General features: G+C 31.7%; 1 protein-coding gene across 6 annotated transcripts in view; it reads right to left on the bottom strand.

Moving 5' to 3' along the window:
- The window catches only part of Dync1i2 (dynein cytoplasmic 1 intermediate chain 2), a 55,310-nt gene that overhangs the window by 22,141 nt on the left and 5,209 nt on the right, over positions 1-27,960 (bottom strand). For 3 of the 6 annotated variants that reach the window (XM_047544071.1, XM_047544070.1, XM_047544072.1), the window contains exons 4-7: positions 15,821-15,838; positions 15,019-15,109; positions 10,740-10,799; positions 8,599-8,714 (exon numbers count right to left, since the gene is read on the bottom strand). In XM_047544071.1, the coding sequence (XP_047400027.1) occupies positions 8,599-8,714; positions 10,740-10,799; positions 15,019-15,109; positions 15,821-15,838 (285 nt within the window). The remainder of the gene's footprint in view (positions 1-8,598; positions 8,715-10,739; positions 10,800-15,018; positions 15,110-15,820; positions 15,839-27,960) is intronic. The other 3 variants (XM_047544075.1, XM_047544074.1, XM_047544076.1) reach the window with 3 other exon arrangements.

Raw genomic sequence — 27,960 nt, 5'->3', positions numbered from 1 at the left:
GGTGTATTGTATTAAAATAAATTTAATTACATTTAACGCAAAAGTTGACTTTTAGAATAGGACATTTACTTCAATTAAACATTCTTGAAGGTAAAAGTACATTAATATTTCATTTTCTGCTAATTCTATTAGCTCTCAATTTGGTTAAACAGTAGAATTCTTTGGAGAAAAATCCTAAAATCAAAGATAGAGATTTTGAGTTACCTGGACAGCTCATTCTTAACCACTATCAATGATAAATTACAGCCTCCTATCCACATCTTATTCTCCTCCCTCAACTTTGTTGACTCATCTGGGCTTCTAAGTACCATTTCCAGTGACAGGTGTCAAATTCCTATTATAATGCATATGGTCAGTATTTTAGTGCTAAGTGACCTCATAATCTACATATTTAACAGAAAATATCTTGTTTACAGATACTCTTTTCCTTTTAGTATTTAAAATGTAAATGAAGTCTGTTAGTGATCTGCATCTCCCCTCTATTTGGCAACTGCCATGATGTGTCCTATAAATTATTTTAGTTGTAGTTAAGTATCAACTATTTAAAATATATGGTCTTGGATTTTTACTTTAGAATCAATGTATATATTTCCCCTTGTATGTGGATTAAAAATGAATTTAAAAACTATAACTAAGACTTCAACTCAAATTTCATTAAAATGATTAAGCTAGGGCTGGGGAGATAGCTCAGCTGGTAGAGTGCTTGCCTTGTAAGCACAAGGCCCTGAGTTCGATCCCTAGTACCACAAAAAAAAAAAAAAAAAAAAAAAAAATGATTAAGCTAAATAAACTTCCAGGAAAATAAAAACAGATATGCTGCTCTTAAAAATAGAATAAGGTCATGCTTTTTGCCAAAACTGAGCTTAAGCAATTATCTATCTATATCAAAAATATTTAGCAAAAATGTCTAACTTCAATAACATCAGATTGAAAAATGTTCCTTTGAAACAAATACACATCTCTTATCATAAACTTATAAATAGCAACTGAAAGACTATTAACTGGCCAAAAAACATAGTATTATAGTTCTAAGGATTTTCTTAGCTAGTCCCTTTTACATGATAAGCTATAATATATTAAAACTGGAAAAGACAGAGCAGGAAGACTGAAAAATGGGACTGCCATGGCACATCAATTTACTGATGAATATTCATTACAATATGCTAAGTGGTTAACTCCATGTTTCCTCTGACAGGGAATCTAAGGTTACAAACTGAGAGTAAAGAGTGCAGAAAAGTAGCAGTTACTTTTGAAATGACAAATCTCTTGTCAATGAATGCTACAACTAGATTTAATGAACCATTGAATTTTTTACTTTGAGTTAACATCAAAATTGTGATGTATTTTGGTGAGATGGAAAGAAAAGCTGTTCTGTAAATTAAGCTACACCTAGAAATAACATCAACCAGTGAAATCCTAGTTGTTGGAATAATCTGTTACAATGGAATAGGTTAATCAAAGTTAAATCATCTGTGAAATGGGTGGCTTTTGTTAAAGTGAAGGAGGGAGTCTTCAGAACAAGTTTTCTCTATATGTCATATTATATTTAAGATAAAATAAGCCAGAAGCATTCTTTTAGTCAGAAACATTATAACACATTTAAAAGGATATATGCAAGATTAAAAAAAAATCCTTAATAAACATTGCTAGTTATGAACCTCTCACTTATTATTCTCTATATGAAGAGAAAAAAATCCCATCTTTAGTGCTTTGTTGTTTAGGAAATACATTTGCTGGCTATCAATTCACATGTAGTCTTATTATACTGGTATACACTTTTGAGATAATTTAATATCCTATACAGATTTCTTAACTTACAAAAGAGTCTGTTTATTCATGGTACAAAGAAATTTGATTATCAGTTCTAAAAATTAAGAAATCTGTTGCTTATAAAAATTGATTCCCCTGTCATGTATAACTAAAAAGAATAAAAAATAAATTAAAAAATTGATTCAACTGAAAAAATTCAACTTATAACTTTATAAACATCTATCAGAACATGAGAAGAAATGCTTCAATCAGTAGTTCAAAATATAGGCTATAAAGGAATAATTTTCCTTTAATATTTCAGAATAATCTTTTTCCTTGATCAACATAATTTTGAATCACTCCATTTCAATCCATTTGTCCATAACTCCATCTTCTTATACCATAAAAATCAAATTCACAATTAAGAGAATCTTCATTGGAACAAAGTTTCATCAATCCATCTATGGAATCTACTCATTTTAAACATTTAGAGTAAGATATAAGGTCACATGTTATTTCCTTAATAATTTGGATTTTCAACTGGGGAAAAATACATGGCTGGCTTTTTAATCAGAAGTATTTTGAATATAGATATAATGCTAACCTGGGAAAAAAATAAGGAATAGTAGTTTACACCATTTATTAAACATGGAATATGTTTCTCTACATAACATTTTAAATATAAAATTTGGATTTTATTGTGGAAGTATTGGCATCAATGATGGATTCTGTTATCTGTGATCTCATCGAATATTTCATTTTTCTAAGGCTGTAGTTGTAAACATCCTGATTAAAGTCTTTCAATCCAAGATTAAGAACAGATGGCACAATTTTATTATATTCTCACAGAAGGTTCAAACTAATTTATTAAGTATGTTATTTCAGATTTTTTATTTAAAAAATCCCTTTTAGATAAAGACCTTCTTAACCAGAAGGTCTATTTGGTCTATTTGAGAAGTATTGATTCCAGGTATTAAGACCATTCAACAAAAGAGTAAGAGTTATTGATATATAATAACTCTCTATATGTTATAAATACTAATCAATAGGTATTGATGAAAAGTATATCTAGTAACCAAGCCAATACCAACAGTAAGAAAGTGGAATGAAATAACAAAAATGGTATTTCACTGGAAATCAATTCCCAGGTTCTGTTATAGCCACAAATTCCGCCCCCCCACTTTTAACTTAGGGTTCTTCAGTTAACGTCCCAGGTCCTCAGTTTTCACAGATGTAAATAAACTGATTAAACAACCTTTAGGATTTCTTCCTCCTTTAAAAATTCTTTTTTCTAAAAATAACACCAAAAACCCATCCTGAAACAGTAGATAACAAAAAATAATGGCATTTTTCAAAAGAGTTAAAACTTTTAAAAAGGCAAAGAGAAGAAGGTAACTTCCAGCAGTATATTTGTGGTCACCACTCTTACCAGAAGCTGTTTGCCTGTGGAGAAGGAAATTGACTGAGGTCACATGGTCCTAGTCAATTTCATTCCCAGTAGGTGCTTTAAGACAGCAAAGCACCTCAGTTCAAAAACAGTACTACCGACTTACAGAGTAAACTTGAAAGCAAGAAGATGGTTAGAATGGGGAAAAAGAAAAACAAGGCAGAATGAAAACTGACTTTTAAAAGAATAGGTTCAGTCATTAAAAAAAAAAAGGAAGATAGGTAAGAGCTAAGACCAATTTTTACCTTCAATCTGGTAACTCACTACTTCTGTGATGATTATACTGCCCACCTAAATTTACTATCTGTTACACTCAATTGTGATTTCTCTAATCTTTTCTTGTGGTGAGTTTTTTACTTTTTGTTACATAATTAAAACAATTTTTTTTGGCAATGCTAGAGATCAAACCCAGGGAGAGCTTCATCCATGTTAGGTAAGCACTCTATCACTGACATATACACCCAGATTTGTTACATAATTTACTTTTTTAAGATAGCCTGACCAGATTCTTTTCTTTCCTTTTTCTTTTAAAGTATTTTCAAGTTGTCAATGGATCTTTTGTTTTATTTGTTTGTTTATATGCAGTGCTGAGGACTTAACCCAGGGCCTCACACATGCCAAGCAAGTGCTCTACCACTGAGCCACACAACTCCAGCCCTGTTTACCTAATTCTAAAGTGAGAACCAACTATGCTGAGTTTGAGAGCTACTGTATTAAAGCAGTGGGTAAGAACAGGTACACTTAAGCACAAAGTGTGTGCAATATTAAGTATAGCAATATAATTTTGGGGGAGAGGCAGTACTGAGGATCAAATTTAGGGTCTTTGTGCAGGGTAGGCAAGTGCTCTACCACTGTATATCCCTAGTCCTATATTATAAAATCTTAATTTCGAGGTTTTCCTCTTTTCCTTTTTCTAAAATTTCTACAACTTGGGGAAACAAAGTTCACAATAAGGGCCCCAAACATGAAATTAACTGTAATGATATAGAAAGGAAAGTATTTTTATAAGTAGTTGCAAAGGCTAAGGATGGTTTCCTAGTATCAGGATACAATTCTCATTTTCCTTCACTTATACACCTTAAATTATAACTGAAAAGATCACAAAATCAAAGAAAAGATACCAATGCCTTCATCTATAGATAACATCCAACTGATCAACTCAGAATCAATGGACACTTGCTAGATTAGAAACAAGCAAACATCAATTCTTATAAAATCAACATCTAAGTTTAGTCTACACAGGAAACTGAAAAGTAAAGGTGCTGACATGGACATACCCCTTAGAAATTGGGCTTGTGGGCTGAGGATGTGGCTCAGTGGTACAGGACTTGCCTAGCATGTATGAGACCCTGGATTCAATCCCTCACACCATAAAACAAACAAAAACAAAAACAAAAACAAAACAAAACTGGGCTCAGTTTCACCCATCTCATTTTTACTTCCTCTCAGTGAAGATAAGAAATATTCTATTTAGCACTGGGGAAAATCAAATCATTACTCTGTCTGAGACCATCACTAAAAATACTATTCTGATGCAGAAATACCAATAAACAAGCTAACCAAACCCTGCTTTTTTTTTTTTTTTTTTTTTTTGGGTGCTGGGGATCAAACCCAGGGCCTTGTGCTTACAAGGCAAGCACTCTACCGACTGAGCTATCTCCCCAGCCCCAACCCTGCTCTTCTTTAATGAAGTTTTTTCAAATTAAAGGTCTAAACCAATAAATTAAGCATATCATGGTCAACATTTTTTTAAAAATGAAATATTAATAAGAGAAAGGAATGTACTATAGCTGTTTATACTGGATTATAATACAACTTGAAGTAATTACTATAGTTCACTATCATAAAAGCATGAAGGTTGCTGCTTTATGGCAGCATGAGGAAAAGCACGCCTTACGATCAATCCATCAGACTTGCTTTAGAATCACAGCTACTAAGTAGGTACCCTTGATGAATTACCTCTTTCAGCTTCTTTATGTATAAACAAGAATCAACTTCACTTTCAGAGTTTTGATGAAAGGACTAAGAGTAATGTAAATTGGCTCACACCATGCCTGATATATAGTGAGCACTCTTTGCCATTAATAATTTTCAGTCATCAATTTAAACATGAAGTTTGGAGAAGTTATAAATGAATAAGTCTAATGATTTATTTAAAAGATGCTGATAGATTCAGTTTTGTTCACAGTATTTAAAGGATACAGAAAACATAAAGTTAATAGCACATGTTTATATCAACACAGTGATAAACATGATATAAACCACTGTGTAGATATAAACATGGAATTCAAGAAGGTTATAAAGGAGAATCTAACGGTTTCATTTATGGACAGAAGAGCAAATAATGATTAGTCTACAGTCATATTAAAACCTGAGACTAATGATAGCCTTTATCTAAATTTCATCAATAATTATGTTATAGCATTAATACTCAAAAATAACTGATTTTTCTAGTAGCTGCTTCCAGAGTAAAAGCATGAAAAGAAACATCACAAATAGGCAAAATCATTCTCCTGAGTAAGTAACAGCAATTTATTTCTTTAGCAAGTATTTATTGAGTATTTACTACATGCCAGACACTATTCAGGTAAGGAAGAAATAGTTCCTATGCTCATGGAAAATTTGTCAAAGGAGCTGAAGTACAGTGATGCTAAAAAGACACCCTGAATAATTTCAACCAGAATAGAACACAGTTTATCTTGTACTTGTGAATCATCAGTTTATCTAACAAATGATCTTTTTATTTTTAAAAATTACTTACAAAAATGGAAAAAGAATTTTTTGAAAAATGTCAGTCTTATATTATGCCAGTTCTATATTAAAATTAATTCAAGGGTAATAAATTACATGTTTATATTTTAAAATTTATAATCATCTAAAAAATAAGCAATTAAAAGTACAAATTCAAGTAGGACACAAAGTTGCATCTATATGTACACACATATATAGAGAATTTCTGAAAAACATATTCATAGAAAACTGAATATATTCACTGGAAACAAAATATTAACAATGAATAATGCAAAACTGTATCATACACATTTACATCCCTTCTGTACTTTCTAAATTCTGATACACTACTATAAGAGTTAGAAAAAATTATTTTTAAAAATGAAAGTCTTTGCTTAAATAGAATATAATTATAGTTATAACAGTTACTATCAAAACCACCTTTATAATACTTAACATTTCAAATATCCAAAAGCCATTTCATAAATATGATGGTATAACTAAACATACAATTCTCATTTCCAAATAAAGTAAAAAGGCCTACTTTGTTTTTAAAATGAGTCATTTTGCCTTCATTTTGGCTATTTTGCTCACTTTCTGAGTTACTACATCTAATAATGTAGCTCCCAAAGGACAGACATAATACTCGAATTAATGGACTAGTTAATAAAATAGTATTTTCTGGAAATTATGGACTCTTGCAGATTTAGTATTCTCTATACTGATAATTAAACACTTTTTTCTTTCTTTTTTTACTTTTTTTCTTTTTAAAGTTGCTTATGTCTCAAGTTTAGTATCAGTGACTTTTTTTTTTCTGTTAGGATGAGGATGTTGCACTTATGAAAGCTATGTAATCAGTAGATTTCTAAAGAAATAAGCATTTACGTAGTCAAGTAAATAAATATGTGGATAAAAAAGTTACCCTGATTTCCTCAGAAATTTCAAAGTATTATATGTCTAATAATGTTAACTCCTTTTGGGAGCAAGTGAAAGGAAATGATCATGGTGTTTAAATACATTCCATTTCTAACCTTAGAGGGCAGACAAAGGAGTATTGTTAAAAGTGTATGTGTTAGGAGGCTGAGGCAGGATGAATGCAAGTTTGAGGTCAGCCTCAGCAACTTAGTGAGACCTTGTCTCAAAATAAAAATAAAAAGGTTTGGGGATGTATCTCAGTGGTAAAGTAACCCTGGGTTAACTGCCCAGTACTAAAAAAGAAGCGTATCTGATAATCTACTGTAAAGTCAAAAGGCAAACAGTAATAACTCTATTTTTCTTTTGAGATATACACAATTAAGAAAATTTAAATATTTTTTCTGGTAACAGCTAGAGATTTTGAGGATTCTCATCCTTGCTCCCCACCCTGCTTTTTCACTTACCTGTATTCTCTTGGTTTTCTGCAATGACTATTAGTTTCATTTCTCTCTAGTGGAGAAACATGGTAATTTAACTGATTTTAAAAGTGAATTAATTAAAACATTTGATAGTTTCTAGACTTGATTTTCTGTAAATATGAACATATTTTCCTGGACAAGTAGAAAAAAATTCTTTCTTATACACAGACTATTAGAAGGATAATTTATTATGGGTCCACAATACCTTACCCACAATTCCAAAACTGCAACCAACTTTAAAATCCATAACTCATTTGGTGGTAATCCCTGAGATGATCAGAGGTAAAACTATTTTTAATCATTATTTATCCCACTTAGTATTTCATACCTTTTGCTGTCAAAATACTAATGCTCAAGATGCTACAGGAGTGCTAATGTATTGTACATATACTTTGCCACTTCCCTAAAATCTGGAAAATTCTGAATTCTGATACACAGATGGCCCTGAAGGTTTCAGGTAAGAGACTGTATGGAGCTGTATTAGAGATCTCAAAGTGTTTTTATGTAAGACATAAATTCATTAGCTTTATTGGTTTTAAGAAAATGATTAGCAAGTTACTTTATATTTAAATCATTAGCTATTTAATGCTACTTAAAAAATTGATACTCAACTTAAAAATGGCAATTCTTTGTGGTTTTAAAAACCAAAGAACTCCATATTCAATACAATGTCAATACATACTTTCTGGAATTACACACAGAGTAAAGTCTACTATAAAGTCCTTAGCAATTATAAAAGATGAAGTTTAAGAATGAAGTCTATATCTGTTCATTAGTCTGAATAACATGATAGCATATCAGCTCTACAGAAGACAGTTTATATAATTTCCTTTACTGTAGGACACAATCTCTTCTGGGGAAGAATTCCACTCAATGACAGGAATAGAACATTCTTAAGATTTTCTGCTGGGGTGTTTATTTTTCACTTTAAAAAAGCAAATAATTTCATTTTGTAGAGCAAATGTGTGGGTAATAAAGTAAGAGTACAGGAATTTCAGAATAAATTGTTGAAAAAATGAGTACCTACCAATGACAAAATAAGTATGAAAGATTTAAATTTATATCAACAAAAAAAAAAAAACACATACAGCTTACACTGTTAACTTCTAGAAGGTTACAAACTCTGAAGAACAAAGATGAATATGGAAGCCATAAAGCATTAGTTTTGTAATGTTTCCCTAAGAAAATATGCCAAAAAAATAAGAGGAAGAACCCCACCCCCCAAAATCCACTTACTTAACATGTGGTCTTAATGACAATCATATTAAGGATAGTCACCTTCTTTGGGTTGAGCCATAACTGGAGTCTGAGTTTCCTTAGTATATGTGACGATTTCTCGAGGAGGAAAGTCAACTTGCGTAATTTTGGCCATTCCAAGTTTAATAGGTCCTCGTCTAAATTAAATGAACATACGTGTTTTCAAATACAACAAATGATAAATTTTAACATCAAACCATGTTATTTTTAAAAATAAGAGCTGAACATTCATGTGTATCTAACATTGGAATTTCAATCTGTTTTGGTTAAGAAATTTTAGATGAACAATAAATTGGTTTTCATTTAATAAAAGAATGAGTAGTAAAAACAAAAGATACTTCTGACTCTTTTGGGGTGTTTATTTTTCACATTAAAAAAGCAAATAGTTTCATTTTGTAGAGCAAATGTGTGGGTAATAAAGTAAGAGAACAGGAATTTCAGAATAAATTGTTGAAAAAGGTTGGTTGCAAGAGATGTTTTTAACAGGGATATGATTCTGTATTTTTTGAAAAATCAGATACATGGATCTCACTCAGACCATGATTGAAAATAAAGGTTTCTGTTGAAGGTCTTTTTCTACTTCTTACATTAGGCAGAAATTGGGAAATATGTTGTCAACTTGGATTTTAAACTGCAATATTTAAAACTTTAAATCTCTAATCTCTACACATTGAGTGTCCTTGTTTCATAGTGGGCAAACTAAGATCCAGATATTTTATACCTACACTAAAGCAACAGATCTTCTGAATGTAATAAAACTACTAAAGTCACTTATGTTTTAAATGCAGGAAATGCATTATGTTTTGACATGGAAGAAAGGTACAGCTGAAGAAAATGGACCAAAAGAAAAATCTTTCAGCAGTTATATGGGGGATTTTTACTTGGTTATTATATTAGGTGTCTAAGATTTTCAAAGAAGTTCTCAATTATGAAGCTTTCTTAAAAGGATATCTAACAAAGATATTATTGCAACTTCCTGAATATCAAGCAGGGTATCTGAAATATACACGTCAATGGTAAAATAAGTGCTTTTAAATATATATAAACATCTTTTTAAGTTTTATTAACTAATTCAAATCCTATATAAAAGTGTTATATAATTAACATTTTAAAAATTTAGGTCCATGACATTAGGAAGTTTATAACAGGTTTTCTATTTTAGAAATATCTTAGCCCTAAAGATAAAAAAAAAGCATAGTCAAAGAATTAAATGAGAAATTTTAAGTATATTTGAAGTAATCTACAGGGATACAAGAATTAAATTTAAAATAAAAACTTTATATCCTGATTTTTAACATGCAAACCATAGAAAAAGTAAATCACTCACACAGCTGGAAAAAAAAGGTCATGCCAATAGTATTACAAAAAGTTACTAACTTGAATGCAAATGGAGTCTAATAGTCAAAATCACAATATTAAAACAAACAAAATACTTCAAGATTTTGCAGGAAGAGAAGGGTAAGAAGGTAATACCTCACTTATCCAAAAGTCACTTTTACTGAAAATAAAGAATAGGAGGGGAAAGGGAGATGCCTCAGGGCCCCCAATAGAGAAGCCTCTGGTTAGTGTACCAGGATCTCACATATTTCTCTTCTATACCTTCATTCAAGGCTTATTTACTCTTGCTTTAGATATGATTCGCAAATGTATAGTTACATTTTAGAAGTTGCAATTTATCAGGGAAAAGAGCTATCTGAGTCAGCATAATGGCAGCAGCAAACATTTACTATTTGCATTGAAGCCTAGAATGAGTCTGTGAATTAATAAATAGCAACCTGGGGCCATAATGTACACACCAACATTTCTGTTCCTCTAAAAATTACAGGTTCATATAAAATAACCCACAAAAGGTTCAATTACACATTGAATACATATTAGAAAAAGTCTGCAAAGTTTTTAGTACATCTTAGAAAAATTTACACAAAAATATAGAAATAATATAAAGAATGTGGACATCCAAATGGGTAGACTTTAATAAAACCACATACATAGAATATTTCTTTCACTAAAGATACAGGATAAATGAGGTGTCAGAGTTAAATATAATTCTTGTTTTAACTGTATATTACAATATTAGAAACTTAAGCAAAATAAAATTAGAACAGTTTCACAAAGAGTCAAATTAATTATAAAAGAGGGAAGGTAATAAATCTATTCAATACCCCAAATCGGAATCTGAGTGAAGCTGAAGAACTGATGGATCTGTATCCCAATGCAGCGTCCTAAATGGTTGTAGGACAACCATGAAGCATTAGTAAAAAAGGTCATAAGTTAGTTAAGTGAATACACTCTATGAATATCTAAAGCTAAATTACTGTTCACAATTAAAAACCATGTTCTGGTTAGCACAAAAACCCCACATTAGGTGTCACTCAATGCTGTAGTGCATGCAATAAGCATAACATGGTTAAAGGTGCAAGCATATAAAGCAGAACAGACAAGGTATTTTCCGATTATGAGAAATTAACACTGTATAACAATGAACAAGAACAACTAAAGCAGATAACCCAAATAAAACATTATTTATAGATGAGAACAAACTAGGCTATAAAAGTTAAAATTTTAAGATTCCTAATCTAAAAAACATTAATAAAAACATCTTAACATATTCTAATCTTGCCCAAAGCATTAAATATGTGCAGGAAATTGTCATACTGGTAAAGGAAATGAGTTAACACATAACCCTTTTGGTAAGAAAACCAAAGACTATCCCACTGGGATACAAAATAGCTAAAGTTTTCAAAATATGACCCTGTTATAATTTATGGGTTAAACACTGCCTTGGGCTTACATGTCATCTGCTTTAGCAAACAACTAAAGATAGTCTCTAGGAAAAAAGTAGACTTTTTTCCCTAGAAAAATATTTTATGTTCAGAAGAACTACCTAACTTTTAGAGAATACCAAGGTATTTGGTGATGTTTTAGCACTGCCTACTAGGTAAATATCTTACACAGGATCTTTTCCACTTAAGCTAAATCTAGTCATTTATCGTACTGACATCCTTGTAAGTCAATACTGTATAATGTTCTTATTTCCTATAAAAAAACACAATATTCTATGTAGTATTCTCATTTTGTCATATTTCTTACTTTCATGTTATAATGGACAAAGAATTTTAGCTGCTACAATATTTGAATACAACAAATGATTTCTCTACCTTACCTGCCTATGTAACTAATCAATAATATCAGATGATACAAACTAGAGAAGGTCTTCATTTAAAAAATATAAAGTAAGATACTAGAATTTAAACAAGGTGGTGCATATGCAATGAAAAAAGACTACAGTGAAGACCTACTTTGTACTAAGTAATGAACAGCAAAAAGCATAGGCTTTGTTAAACCAAAAGGGGTTCTATGTGACGGTCTCCAAGACATGCTCTGTCAACAGCCTTTACATTATACAAGAGCTCTAGCTGTTATCAGTAACATTAGGCTCCTTGTTGAAAATATTATTAATTATAATTAATTTAAGATGTTAAATTTTAATTTAAAATTAAGTAAAACTTTATCTCAAAATATAGCCAGTACTAAAAATGCATTGTACCATATACATGATTATACTTATCAAAGGCATCTTCAGAAATATAAAGTTCAATTCCAAAATAATCCCAAAAACCTTAGAAATAAACTGATCAAAAATGGAAAAAGGAACAAGCATGAATTACTCAATTGAATAACTGTCATCTAAATTTTAAAGCTAACAGAAATGACTGAGAAAGTGAATCAGAAACTTAGTGAAATGCAACTTACTAATATGCAAAGTTAGAGCAATCTCTTTTCACAGCCTTTATACTTTTTCATAAAATACTGCGAGTCCCAATAGAAATTGTTGACATTTAGAAGAGGTGGTTCACACATGTTTAGATGTATTTTGTAATGTCTAATCTATCTTTTCCTACTGTTGGGTTTTCTAATCTTAGACCATCTTGGCCAACTAATGGAGTGTACATATGCATACATCTTTTATGCATTTTCCTGTGATATTTCCTTACTGTCTTTATTCTTCCATTATAATCATTCCTGTTCAATATGAGTTCATTCTGTTTCATTCTCAGATCTGAGTATTCTCTTTAAATGCCACATATTGAGAAATGCATTATTTCACTACCAAAATCACCATCTACAATATTAATTATCTCTCCATTATGAAATCCAGAGATGTTTCAATGGAACTCAGTTTTCTATTGTTGTGTGTGTGCAAAATGAATATACTGGTTCCAGATGTAAGATCACCTTAATTTTAAAAAAGGATTTTTTTCTCTTCTGTTATGCTTAGAAACCAATACAATTAAATTTGCACTCTTTCTCTAGTAAGTACAAATACTACTGAAGATATTAAACTACCCGTTTTCATTTTTTACAATTAATCATAAAAAATCTACATTTTACACAAAACATAAGTTAGCACACTATCCTTAGAGCTCTTCAATAAAGTGAACAGTATCTTTAAATTAATGATATAATCATCATGAGAATGTATGTTTTTATAAAAGCAGAATCCTGAACATTTTACTTTTAGTGGTAAACTCCAGTATTTAACACAACATTGATGAATATCTGTTCTATACACACTTTTCCTACCAGTACTTACTCTCTGAACCAATTTAAAATACTTCAAAGGGTCTCTAATAACCTCTAAGTTGTCCAGGAAACTCAGTAGGATAACATTTTAATTTACATTTATTTCAAAACCAAAGTAGATGTTACAGTACTTTTGAAGGTAAACTTGCTGACAATGCATGAAAATAACCTTTCTACTTCTATCCAAAATCAGGAACAACGTGTTCATACTGTATATATATCCACATAAAAATAAAGTATAATATCAAATAAACTTAATATACTAAATTTTAATCTTAGGAAATATTTTTACTATGGTAATGTTTGTATTAGAGGGGGGAAAAAAGTTCTTCACTTGAAAATATCAGTTGCTTTTTAGGTATTTAAGGAATACTGACATGTTTGTTTTTATGGTGGGATTGAACCCTGGGCTTTGTACATGCAAAGCAAGTGCTCTATTAATGAGCTACATCCCTAAACCCTGAACACTGACATATTTGTGTAAAAAAATGCAGAAGGAAACGAGTATAGCCCTAAATGAGTTTGGACTAAATAAATTACCTTCATAATATATAATATTTTACAAGATAATAACATTATTTCTAAAAAGAAAGTTTTTATTTTTCTTTTTACTTATATGTATTTTTAGCTGTTGATGGACCTTTTTTATTTTATTCACTTATTTATATGTGGTGCTGCGAATGGAACCTAGTGCCTCACACATGCTAGGCAAGCACTGTACCACTGAGCCACAACCCCAGCCCTTGACTTCTTTTAAAAGAGTTACAGCATTTACCTCCAAAAGCAGTATTGCTAGATTTGCACATCTTAAATTCAAATTGGCATGCTTTATGTGCCTTTTAATTGTTAATAACCTGATTATTCAAGAACTGATTAAAGAACTGAATTTATGGATCATCCAGTACCCTTGCTTCTTTTTTCTTGCCCTTTCTTTTCAATACTCATTACTTGCTTGTATCTTCAATCATAGGGGCTCAGACACAAAAAAGGTAAAATTTCTAATAGCTGAATTTCTATTAAAAAGGTATTGATGATTTTTCTGGGCTAAAAGTAAAGATTCTGAATCAGTTGTGGATTTTTGACTAGCTATGTTTATTCTCATTTCAATTGTAATACAGAAGTCAAAAAATATGATAAAGACTTGCTATTATCACGTGTGTGTGTGTGTGAGAGAGAGAGAGAGAGAGAGAGAGAGAGAGAGAGAGAGGGAGTGAGAGAGAGAGAGAGAGAGAGAGAGAGAGAGAAGAAGAAGAATTTTCTCAACATGATCTTTGGAAGAAAGCTGTAATCTTACCAAAGTTTTGAAAAGCAAGTCCTGACATGTATGTAGGATCTTAAAACAAACATGAAATGTAGTTTTACAAGTAAGACGCGAGTTCAACAAAACTTGGCAGTAAGGTCTCTCAATAATTCCTTGATTTTTATTCCTTATCTTTCATATTTTATGCATCATTTTCTATCTTACTTAGCAGAGTAAAGTTAACAGAAATGTACTGCCTAACTAGATTTAGATTTTTAATTACTGAATGGGGAATTAAGCATAACAAAGGTTTTATACTATTTATAACCAAAACATTCATGTAACAACAAATATAATGTTTAAGCAGAAAAATTTTGAATTAACAACTCTATATTCTTAGTTATAAAATCAGTTAACTACTGAGCACAAAAGTATGAGTTAAAATATTATTTAAAAAATTTTCCCCAGTTTACAACAGAATATTCATGTTGCTTAGATTTTAACATGTTAAAATTAACCCAATACAACTATTTAGGGATTGATCCCTCTAAAGAACTGATACTATCTGAACAGTGAATGCATTCTATCATTAAAATATTAAAAGAAAATTACTGTACCTAGATCCCACAGCGCCATCTCCAGAGTCTTGGCTTCCAGCTTCACTTGGCGTGCTCACAGATTTGGAAGATGGAGACATAGGAGGAGGGACTAAATAGTGAAACAGACAGGTATCCGCTGTTACTACACGGAGAGGTTGCTCAGCTTATGACGTTTCAAAAATAATTTAACATGATGTAATTAACAAAAAAGGAAAAAAAATGGCAAACCAAAAAACAAAATATATGAATGAAAATGAACAGTAGAAAGAAAGGGGAAAAGACACCGTTAACAATGCATGCTGAAGATTCATGCAATTTCTTTGGCAAAATGCATTGGGGACTTCATATTTTGAAAATTTTAAAAAGGCAAGATTATGGAAGGATGCATCTTCATTTCATTCATCACCAAATGTGGCTACTAATTTTCAAAGGAGAGCATTCCTTCTCCCCTTTCTAACCTCTTATTTTCAAGACCACCAGATTATAAGTATTATTTACAACTGCTGCCAAAATTAAAACCTAGAAATTGCTTCAATAAGTTATTTAATCTCTGGTTTTCAAGATTTTAAAATGTTAACTTCTGCTTAAATATTTTTCTTTAAAAAATTAATATTTCAAATTAATTTCCCTCTAACAACAAAAAAAGGGCAATTTAGAGAAATGACTGCAACTAAAGGAATGGCTCCTTTAAAATGTCCATTAGTTTCCAGCAATTTGGGTGAAAATGCAAACAGGCCATAAAACAGCATGCCTTCTATACATGATGCATAACATAAAGTGATGCATGCAAACAAGGCAAGACTTATGGTAACTTCCTTACCCCAGTATTCAGAAAAAACTGAAGTGTACAGACAAAGATACAGACACCCAAAATATTCTTAATCCCTTCTTATAGAAAATACATTTTTCATAGTATATAAAATAAATAGCAAACACTTTCCCCTATATTGTCATCTTTTAATATTACACAATAGCAGTTGAACGTGCACTTTTCATGCCAGGACATTTGAAAACTTTGTGATTACCGTTGTAGGGAGTATAGGAGGATCATCACTGCCATCTTCTGGTTAAATTTTACCATAAATGTCCCCAATCCCAAGTATCTTTTTAAAATAATTTTTCAATGTACAATATTAAGTGACTAACACATCTGATATTGAGCTAGAAGCCCTTCTTTGAATAGTCTACTGAAGAAAAGGTAAGTTCCTAGTTATATAGGAACTAAAGAAGTATGTATTTAACTAAATGCCTGTGTTTTAGAAGTCAAACATTCACTGAACCCTTAAAATTATGTAAGCGTTCAAATATTTACATATGCTGCAGTAAAAACAAAAGGCTTGGTAATCTAATGAAACTTACAAAAATAGTATGATGAACTACATTTTAAACACGGATACAAAACTGATCACCCTTTATTTTCTCAATAGCAAATTCTATTGGAAACCAACAAGATTAGAAGATTTTTTAGAGAATCACAACTAGAATGTTTGTTTCCTGAGATGCAAAGGTTAATACTTGTTTAAATTACAAAGGACAATAACAACATACCCAATGTTTCTGATGTTGTGATCAAATCTTTCAGAAACAATTATGTCAACCACAGACAGCTTAGTATAATTCATATGAGGATGGCACTGTGCTAGGTGCTGTATGTATAATTCAAAATAGCTAAAAATGACCTTTGGCTAAAGAAAAAGATGGCCATTAACTGAATGGCCATCAGCTTTTTGTCCATGTCTCCTTAGTCTAAGTCCCAAATAATACAGGAATAAAGAGTATTATTTAAGAGTTGCTTGCCTACCATGCTGTAAATACAAATAAATGTTTATTGTAGTGAGGCCACTACAATAAACTTTAAAGACTTTCAAAGAAAAGTTCTATATTCTTTAAATTACATACTTAACTTCATATTTGAGAAAATATTTTTTTCAAAGGCTAAACAGTAATTATACACAGATTAATAAATACATTGACCCAGTAAGGTTTTGAAATAAAACTTTCAGAAAAAGAGTAAGTCAAGAGAGTGATACTACTAAATTATCACAGTTTCTTAGCCAAACAAATGCAAAATAAATCATCATGGCTTTAAATTTTTAATTGTATTAAAAAAAACCTCTCCATCTCCTCTTTGAGGTGAAAGATAATTTAAAGCCAGCCAATGCAGAGAACTCATAAAAGTCTCTTAGCTATTATCTAGCTCACCCACTTCATCTTGCAATAGTAAATAATGTATACCACAAAAGGGACTAACCTAGCACTGGGGATATAGCTGAGTTGGTAGAGTGCTTGCCTCACAAGCACAAGGCCCTGGGTTCAATCTCTAGCACTGCAAAAAAAAGAAAAAAGAAAAAAAACAAGGCACTAACCTAGAAAAAGCAAATTACTATCACTGTAAAAGAATGTTAATAGAAAAAAAAAAAAAGGAATGGTAATGTTAATTTAGCCCAATTGATCTTAAAAAAATTCAAATAGAGTAAGCACTACACTCTCTGAGAGGGGGTTTATATATGCTGCAGTAAAAATAATGGGTTTGGTAAACTAACAAAATATGCAAAAATGTAATATGAAATATTGAAATGGCATGTATTCAATAAAGTATAAATAAAAAACAAAACTGAGCTTTTGCTAAGTGTTTCAAATACGATTTGCTTAGCAAGAACAGTGATTCAGATTACCTTTACTCCATTGTTCTGTGTATAAAGTAGCCTAAAACAGGCTTTAAATGGTACAAAATAAAGGAATTAACATAAACATGTGAGTATGATAATGAATGTAAGCCTCTTAGGAGTTTAGAACAAAAAGATGCCACTATTTCCTTCTTTGAGAACTAAGGGAGAAATATGAAATAAAATGGAAAAAAAAATCACACCATGGAATGCACTGATCATGTAAGTAATACTGAAAAACTGTGATTCTGATTATCTAGACCAAAAAGCCGACCAAGGTCTTTCCTGACAGTTAAGACTTTGGCTTCCCAAGGATACAAAATTAGGGCTCGCTTGTGGCTTGCTGGTGGAGCACTTGCCTAGCATGTGTGGGGCACTGGGTTGGATTCTCAGCATCACATAAAAATAAATAAATAAAATAAAGGTATTGTGCCCATCTAAAACTATTAAAAAAAAAAAAAGATACAAAATTAACTTCGCTGCCTTTTGGTCTATAAAGAAACAACCAGAATATTTTTTAAAACAGGAAGACCCCAAGAAATGCACCTAGATTTAGAATTAGCATTAAGTCTGAGTAAACCACTCAAAATTATTCAGAAGTCTCAAGGATGAAGGATGGTGACAGCTCGATTATTTTTCAAGAACAAGAAATGAGGGGCTTTTGCCAGGAAGAAGGACCTAGAAAAGGTAGACATCCAAGGAAAGTGAATGCATGGAGTGGGAGCATTGACAGAAGACAGTGAAACAGAAGGAATGAGCTTTTGGAATAACCCAAAGTTATTAATGTCTCTTCTAGTTCATCAATGATACTCAGTGCTCAAACACAGCCCATATTACAATTATGCCCCCTCGTGGATACAAGTGTTCATAGCCTAGAATATGAACATTTAACTAACCATACATATCTTGTCCTTCTGCAAGATGTTGCTCTTAAATATTACTTTCTCCCTTCCATATGTCCCTTTTCCTGATAATGAAGATTAAATAGTATCTTCAATGTAATTCAGAGCATTAAATTTTTTAAAAATAAAATTTTATAGTATTAAAATACCATAAGTGGGCTGGGGATGTAGCACAGGCATAGACCGCTTATCTAGCATGTGTGAGGCCCTGGGTTCAATCCTCAGCACCACAAAAATAAATAAATAAATAAATAAATAAATAAATAAATAAATAAAGGTATTGTGTCCATCTACAACTAAAAAAAAAATTTTAAATATCATAAGTAACCAATATTCCTTTTCATCGAACAATTTGTAAAAATTAAACTACACTTGAAAAAATGACCTGATAGCATGAAACGCATTCTAAAATTCTAATTAAAAATATTTAGGGCTGGGGATATGGCTCAGTTGGTAGAGTGCTTGCCTCATAAGCACAAGGCCCTGGGTTCAATCCATAGCACCGCAAAAAAAAAAAAAAAAAAAAAAAAAAATTAAAAAGTTTCATAGAAAGGGAAAAAAACGAAATTATGATTTTTTGACATAGCAAACTTATTTTGTTTCTTATAAAAGAAAACTCAGATACTAAATTAAAGCAATTAATGTATTCTGCCCTCTTGATACAGTCTAAGGATACAGAGTAACTGACAATATCTGTTTTCAATACTTTACAAAAATGGTTAAATAGTAGTTATAAACAAAGATAAGTTATTGTTTTAAAGATCATTCATATATAAAACTCCATATTTGATACAAAATATCTTGAAAGCTATACCTAAAATTAGCTTGTTAAGAATGAATACTTAAGTTTTGTGAAAGAAAAAAGTTAAACCTCACATTTTACAAAATACTTAAATTTCAATTTCCATCACATATGTTCCTAAAATTAAACAAGATTTGGTTGTTGTTATGTATTAAAGAAGAATGGCTTTAACTTGGCCTTACCAGGTGGGAAAATAAGTGACCTAATAATAATCTAACAAATATTTACGTGCCTAGCCAGTGCTGGCACCAAGGATAAAAATATGAGAGATTCTGCTCTCAATAATCAGTCAAATGATTAAATAAATCAGAATCTAGCAGCAAAAAAAAGTTAAGAGAGGTTTTATTAGTAATAACTTTAAAAAAAAAATACATTCTTTTTAATTAAAAAAGGAAAAATCCATTTTAGTAAATGTGCTGCTGAAGTGAGCAGGAAAAATCCATTTTAGAAAAACAAAGTTTTTAGTAAACCCTCCTGAGTATTCTAGCAGTGCTTTTCTATTTCTGTAATTTGAAATGTTTAATAAGTACACAAGGAGTATTTCTACAGTGAAAAGAAAACCAAGTATCTATCCTGGATCATGACAAAAAATCATGTTTTTTTTTAACTGTGCATTATTGAAAGGAAAAAAAAAGCTTAATAGCCACAGCCTTGTCTTTATCTGTATAATAAACATTGAACATTAACACTGAAGTTTTAGGCATATGTTTTAAGGATTATAAAATGCATTTGGCCTAATTTTCTAAAGACAGTAAAATCTTCATAAGGCCTTTAGCCTTTAACGGATTCCATTATGATGGTAAATCTGCTAATAAGAGGTGGAAAATGGTTTAGAAATCAGAAACGCAAAGAAAAAGATGTCTAGAGATCTGACTAGGAAATCTAAATGCTAAAATCCTAAATGCAGTGTTAACTTTATCTAAGAAGAACAGCAGGCCCTATGTCCATTTCTCTACCTATTTGAAGAGACTGTTAATTCAATGTTAATCAGCTTATGCTACTTCAGTAAATATAATCTCACATGTCTTTACATTATTTAAAATTTCAAAGAACTATCATGAGCTAAAAGCAAGCAATAACCTTTGACTTCTAGTTTAAAGCACACTGTTTACTGCTCCTCAAAACTGTTCTATCCTCATCAGAACTGAATCTCTTAATTACTGACTACTAAAACCTCTCAAATAATATAATAGATAAGTTGATATTTAATCAAGAAGATACTATTCTCTCATATCTTAAAAAATACTTCTGCTGCAAATAATGCTACCCCATGTAATCTGTAAAAAATTGTATTAATAATCTACTTATAAAGTGATAGGAGATAAAACTGCATTTTCCTTACTCTCCCTTTAGTAATTAATCTAAATATAGAAAACGTTTTGATCTTTAAAATCTTTCAGTAGAAATATTTTTTGTGAATCTCATATGAACCACATTTTTATTTTTTAAAAAAGTTAATTTACTACACTGCTAAATGGCTTAATTTAGCAGTAATACTCAACTAATAATTTGAGACTCAGCTAAAGCTATTAAATAATAATTATTTTCTCAGAGTTAACTCTCAAAAATCAGTTTCTTCAGAGAGGCTATAAAACTGATAACTAAAGACTGGTTAGTTATGATAAAACAAGCTAGCCTTTAATCTCTATAATAATTTGGTTTCAAGACCCACCTAGGGCATTCTTCTGCTTAAAACTCTCCTATGAAAATTCCTTACATCACATCAGAGGCCCTATACAACCTGGCCTCTGCCCACTTTTGCTCTTCTTTCTGCTCTAGGTAACAGTGCAAACACCCCAGCTTAACTAAACCAGGGTCTACTACTTGAGAACTCTGTGCTCACTACTTCCTCTATATGGAATGATTCTCCTCTTCAACCTTAGCATGGCTGGTTCCTACTGGTCTCACTTTGTAAGTCTAATTCTTACACAGATCTTCCTGAATACCTTGTCTAATGTCACCTCTCACAGTCTCATTCTATCATATCATTATAATAATCTATCTCCCCTACAGGAACATCATAAGTTACAAAAGACCAAGGTTTCTCTGTTCAGAAGTCCATCATCAAGCCTGGTTTATTGAAGGTGCTCAGTAAATATTTTTTGAAATAATGAATGAATAAACATTTTTAAAGCAACTAAATAAATGTTACAGATCTGAGTTTCGGAAAGCAATGTTCAAATTGTTCTCACTATGTCAAAGGAAAGTCAAATATATTGAAATATTTCAAATCACCTGAATTTATATTACATATTTATTCTCATATTTATATATTATATATTTATATAATCAGATAATGATGATGTAAAGTGTTTATCCCACCCTCATATGAGAGTGAGAGTGAGCATAAGGAAGGAGTACTAGGGATTGAACCCAGTACTGCACTACCTCCTCAGCCCTTCTTTTATAGACAGGTTCTCTCTAAGCTGCTGAGGCTGGCCTCAAACTTGAGATCCTTCTGCCTTAGTCTGTTATGGGAATACAGGTGAGTACTACCATGTCCGCCTTAAAAAGTTTATGATTGATAAGAACTCTGATCACATCCCCTTCCTAGTTGGAAAACTTGTATGTGATCTCCCAACAGTTCCTTCCAAGTCTAACTTCACCCTTCATTTCCAGTATTTTCTTCTACTGTCAGTCAGGCAAAGTGAATCAGTTGTTATTTCTCAATACATCTTAAATCTTTTCAATTTTTGTTTTTCCTCACATTTCTTCTGCCTGAAAGGTTCTCCTTTACCATCAGTATATGTTGAAATCCTACAGATGTGGGCACCAAAAATCATTATTTCATAAATGTTATGGTTTGGATGTGAGGTGTCCCCCAAAAGCTCACAAGTGAGATAGTGCAAGAAGGTTCAGAGAAGAAATTATTAGGTTGTGAGACTCTTCACCCAATCAGTAATTTAATCCCCTGATAGGGATTAACTGGTAACTGAAGTGGCAGGGTGTGACTGGAAGAGGTGGGAATTGGAGTGTGGCACTGGGTATTTATTTGAATCTGGCAAGTGGACACTCTGCTTCTTAATCACCATATAAGCTGTTTCCCTCGGCCACACTCTTTGCCATGATGTTCAGCCTCACCCCGAGTCCCAAGGAATGCGGCCGGCCTCTATGGACTAATAACTCTGAAATCATGAATCCTCAAACAAACTTTTCCTCCCCTAAAATTGTTCTGGTCAGACCCATTAGTCTGAGCAGCAAAACAGCTGACTAAAACAACAAATAACAGTCATTTATCAATCCAAAGACATAACATTTTTAGGGGTATTCTATGGGATTTCGACATTTTAAAAAAAGTTTAACTATTTCTATAGTTTCTTCCTGGGTTTGAACAGCATATTTGCTATCAGGATAAGAAATGTGAGTTTTATCATAAAGAAATGCAAAAAAACAATTATAATTACTTAAGGTTCATTTGTCCTTTAGCACAAATGGAAATTTACCATGTAACTTAAATGCCGCTACATCCAAACTCTAAATCAAATGTTGTTTATATCAAATTTTAAAATTTTGTTTATGTCTTCTGACTGGATTGTAAAAATGTGATCTGAGTTATACTCACAGATCACTCAGAATCTTTGATACATGAATAGAAGAGCCTGGGAACAAGACATGTGGTAAGAAAATTTTATAAGAAAAATGAAAATACCAGTTATTTGAAAAAAGATAAAAAGACAAATCTTTGGCAAGAAAATATAAGTGATTGGGGTTGGGGATATAGCTCAGTGGTAACTATATGCCTAGCATGTGGTAGGCTCTGGGTTTGATCCCCAGTACAGGAAAAGAAAAGAATAAGAAAAGTAGGAGAGCAAATTCTTGAAAGAAAAGGAAAAATAATTCTAGGTATAATGAGAAAAAAAATTATAAAGAAATCATGAATACCTATATGCCAATAAAACTGAAAACTATTTGAAACGAATAATTTCCTACAAGAAATGAAATGCCAAAACTGATAAAAGAACCCAAATAATATTATGGGAAATTCCTAACAAATATTCGATAAATAACTTCAAAATTATACCACCTTTCCAGAGAAAAGGAAGAAAAACTATATAATTCATTTAATGAGGCTAGTTGAACCATTATAATAGATTCAGGCAAAATACAGTAAAATGAAAAAAATTAGAGAGGACTGATTCTCTTACAATTATTGATGAAGAATTCCTAAATACTATCAAACAAAAATGTAACATATAGAGAAATACATCTTATAACCAAGTTGGGTTTCTTCCAGACTGTAATGCTTTTACAGTAAAAAAAACAAAAAAAAAAACAAAAAAAAAACTATCAGTGTTAGTCATATTAATACATTAAAAGGGAAAAAATGTGATCACTCAAAATATGAAGAGACCTGTGAGTGTGTTGTAAATATTCTGGTGGTCTTAAGAATGTCCACAAATTCTTTCAAGAATGTGGGCTGGACTTAGTGATTCTCTCCCAATGGATAGATGAAGTGGTGCTTTGTAACTTTTAAGTAATAAAAACAATAGTATAATTAAACTGAAACGAGTTGCCTATACTGCTAATAGGCAGTGCTCTTAGGATAACCAAATATGCCTAGTTGTTGAGGGAAATCTCCCCCTTCCAGTAGAACTTCAGCCAGTACATGGCAGAGGGAATGGTAGAATTACAAAACAATTTTACAACTCTTATTAAATAACTTAGATATTTACAGTATTAGATAAAAAACTGATAGTAAAATGAATATCTACATGTACCAAAGAATCACCCCCAGATATTACCTATTAGTCAAAAGGAGTAACTATGATGGAAAGACCTGGTTATCACAACCATAATTGAATATTCTATCTTAGTGTCACTAATAGCCCAATAATCAACAAATGTGCTGGTGTGATGCAATATAAATTACACAGCATCACCTATGAGATATTCTTGCCAAAGATATTCAGTCTGAATCAAGTTAAGCTTGTGTACAATCTCCAGTTTACAGGAAATACAAGGGATAAAGGAACAAAAGCTAAATGTGAGAAAGTCATCGGAAAAATCCAGGAGGTGGGACATTCTATAGACAAACTGGCCCATTCTCTTCAAGGAGATATTGAGGGGGAAAAAGTAGTATATGTGTAGAGGATGTTTTAGGTTAGAAAGCTCAAAAACATAACTAAATTCAATGTAAAAAATGGCAAGGTTTCTGGGAGAAAACAATAAACTAATTTTTTTGAGGGAAGAAAATTGTGAAATTACAGCTATTTTGAAAAAGGAACAAAGGAAGGGGATGATTTTCTATATTGGAAATGAGGATATAAAATAAAGCCACATTAATTTAAACTAGGTTAATTACGTAGAATCAGATAAATAGATCCATAGTGAAACAAAGCACAAAAATGTCAATGAACATTTGAGAACTTATTGTATGACTAAGTTGGCACCAAGTATCAATGGAGGGAAGAAAGATGCTATTTAATAAGTGATATTAAGAAAATTAGCTAATGATATGGAGAAAAATTAGTTTGGATCACTAATTATTTTTTTAAATAATTAAACTCTACTTACTTTTTAAATTTTTTTTTAGTTGTTGATGAACCTTTATTTTATTTATATGTAGTGCTGAGAATCGAACCCAGTGCCTCACACATGTTAGGCAACTGCCGTACGTACCACTGAGCTACAACCTCAGCCCCTCACGCTATTTTTAAAAAATATAACCCAAATATCTAAATGCAAAGGTACAATTGTAAAACTAATAGAAAAATAATGTAGAAAAATATATTTATGTAATGTAGGAAAATCTAGGAAAAGATTTTTTTTTAAAAGTCCAAAAAATAAAAAAGGTTGAAACTGTTCTTAAAAGGATACTTTTGGGCTGGGGAGATAGCTCAGTCGGTAGAGTGCTTGCCTTGCAAGCACAAGGCCCTGGGTTCGATCCCCAGCACCGCAAAAAAAAAAAAAAAAAAAAGGATACTTTTAAAAATAGAGTTAACAGGTAATTTTTTTTAAACACTAAACCAGACTAAAGACCCCCTAACATCAAAAGATAAAGAACCTTAGGGCTGGGAAAGTCGTTCAGTAGTTGAGCACTTGCCCAGTATGCTGGAGACCCTGGGTACAATTCCCAGTACCACCTCCCACCCAAAAGAAAAAAGAAAAAAAAAAGGAAGAAGAGAACTTTAATAATAAACTAACAATTGGATACAAATATGTAATTGCAGAAAGGAAAACCTGAATGATTGATATATGAAGATGGTCAACTTCAGTGTAACCAGATAAACAAATATTAAGACATTTTGGTCATATCCCTTTATACTCATCAAATGGCAAAAATTAGAAGGTGGATAATATCCAGTGATGGTATAGATATGGTAAAATAGTTTTTCACGCACTAGTAGTAGAAGAATAAAACTTTTGTAGCTATTTTTAAGAGTGGTATGCGGAACCTAAGTAAGCCTATACACAATGACATGACAAGTCAATTCTTGGCGACATACCCCAAAGAAACCCTTCTAGTCTTCAAGGAAAAAGAATATATTCTTTGTAGTGTGGCTTATGGTAGCAAAAGTGAGAGAGAAGCAATCTAAGTGCACAGTTCTGGAGGAATAGGTTAACAAAAATATGGTATACAATGGAATACTCTATCAGTCAGAAATTACTAACTAGGTATATATGCAGCAACATGGAATAAATAGAATGAGACATATAGCACAGTGCCCTTATATTAAATCTGTGTTTTACACATAGATATGCAAAACCCCGTGAAAAATGTGACCACACAAAGAATAGAAAAAAAGGCCATATGTATGTTAAAAACGTAGAAGTGGGTAATTAATGCACCAATAGGAAGGAGATGGGAACTGGAGCTGGGGAAAGACAGTGAAAAAAACACATCCCTAAAGAATGATTGATCTTTTAAAAATCAATGATAGAGGTAAGTCATGAAAACATGAACAAGCAAATTCAGTGAAACTGAAGTCCTAAATAGAACAGAAAAGAAAAAAAAAACAAAAACAAAAAAACAAAAGAAAAAAAAAAAACAAACCCACCAGACTGGGGTTGTGGCTCAGTGGTAGAGCACTTGCCTAGCATATGTGAGGCACTAGGTTTGATTCTTAGCACCACATAAAAAAATGAATAGATATTGTATCCACTACAACTAAAAATATATTTTAAAAAAATTTTATAGAAGAAAAACAAGACCCAGTGGTACACTGGATGTGGTAACTTGCCTATAATCCTGGAAGGCTAAGGCAGGAAGATTATAAGTTCAAGGCCAGCCTGAGCAACTTTGTGAGGCCTGGTATCAAAATTAAATAAATAAATGCTATTGGCACACAAAGTGAGATTTCAGGGACTATACGGCTAAAAAATAACAAGCAGTGTGGTTCAGTTATTTGGGTAACAAAAAGTGTTCTAGTTTTTTTCCTTTTAAAAATGCAATATGTTGAGCTGGGGATATAGATAAATGGTAGAATGCTTGCCTAGCATGCTTGAGGCCCTGGGTTCGAACCCTAATACCATCACCTAAAAATCAAAACGAAACAAAAACAAGCAAAATGGGATATAAGCTTCTTAAAGACATAAAAATAACGGACTTCAATATTCAAATTCCACCAATAAGGAAAAGGAAAATGAGCTTAACGAAGTAATAGCAAGGGGAGGGAGTTGTAGCTCAGTAGTTGAGCGCTTGCCTAGCATGTGTGAGGCACTGGGCTTGATCCTCAGACCACATAAAAATAAATAAATAAAATAAAGGTATTGTGTCCATTTACAACTAAAAAGTAATAATAAAATAGAGGTAACAACAAAGCAGACCATGAGAGTAATTAGCTTTTTCCATCCTGAAACTTTTTAGAAATATCAGCTTTGAGGACAGGCTAAGGCAGGAAGATTATAAGTTCAAGGCCAGCCTGAGCAACTTTGTGAGGCCTGGTATCAAAATTAAATAAATAAATGCTATTGGCACACAAAGTGAGATTTCAGGGACTATACGGCTAAAAAATAACAAGCAGTGTGGTTCAGTTATTTGGGTAACAAAAAGTGTTCTAATTTTTTTCCTTTTAAAAATGCAATATGTTGAGCTGGGGATATAGATAAATGGTAGAATGCTTGCCTAGCATGCTTGAGGCCCTGGGTTCGAACCCTAATACCATCACCTAAAAATCAAAACGAAACAAAAACAAGCAAAATGGGATATAAGCTTCTTAAAGACATAAAAATAGTATATGTTATAGTTATGTTGCAATTTCACAACAGGCATACAACAGTTACTGTCTCTCGTATTTGTCCCCTGGACCAGATGAAATAAGTCTACAAACTAACCCTGAAATTTTAGATCCCAAAAGGACAAAGGCCATGTCAAACTAAACTACATATTATATAACAGCACCCAGCACAGACCTCTTTTAATGCTTTAGGATATGTAAGCTAGATCGTCCTTAATATCTCTGTTATTTCAGCATCTTGGTGTAGCACAGGTATTGAAGTGACTAACCCAGAAAAAGAACAATTCAAATCTGCCAAAATAAGTTACTGATTTTATCTCCTCAATTTATCTAATCTATAGAAAAGAATACAGTTAAGATTAGGAAATAGTCATCTTTGAGCTTAACATAGTATGGCACACAAAACTTGTTCA

The sequence above is a fragment of the Sciurus carolinensis genome, chromosome 3 (genome assembly GCF_902686445.1).
Source record: "Sciurus carolinensis chromosome 3, mSciCar1.2, whole genome shotgun sequence".
Classification (NCBI taxonomy): Eukaryota; Metazoa; Chordata; class Mammalia; order Rodentia; family Sciuridae; genus Sciurus; species Sciurus carolinensis.
This window is presented reverse-complemented; position numbering and strand designations above follow the sequence as displayed.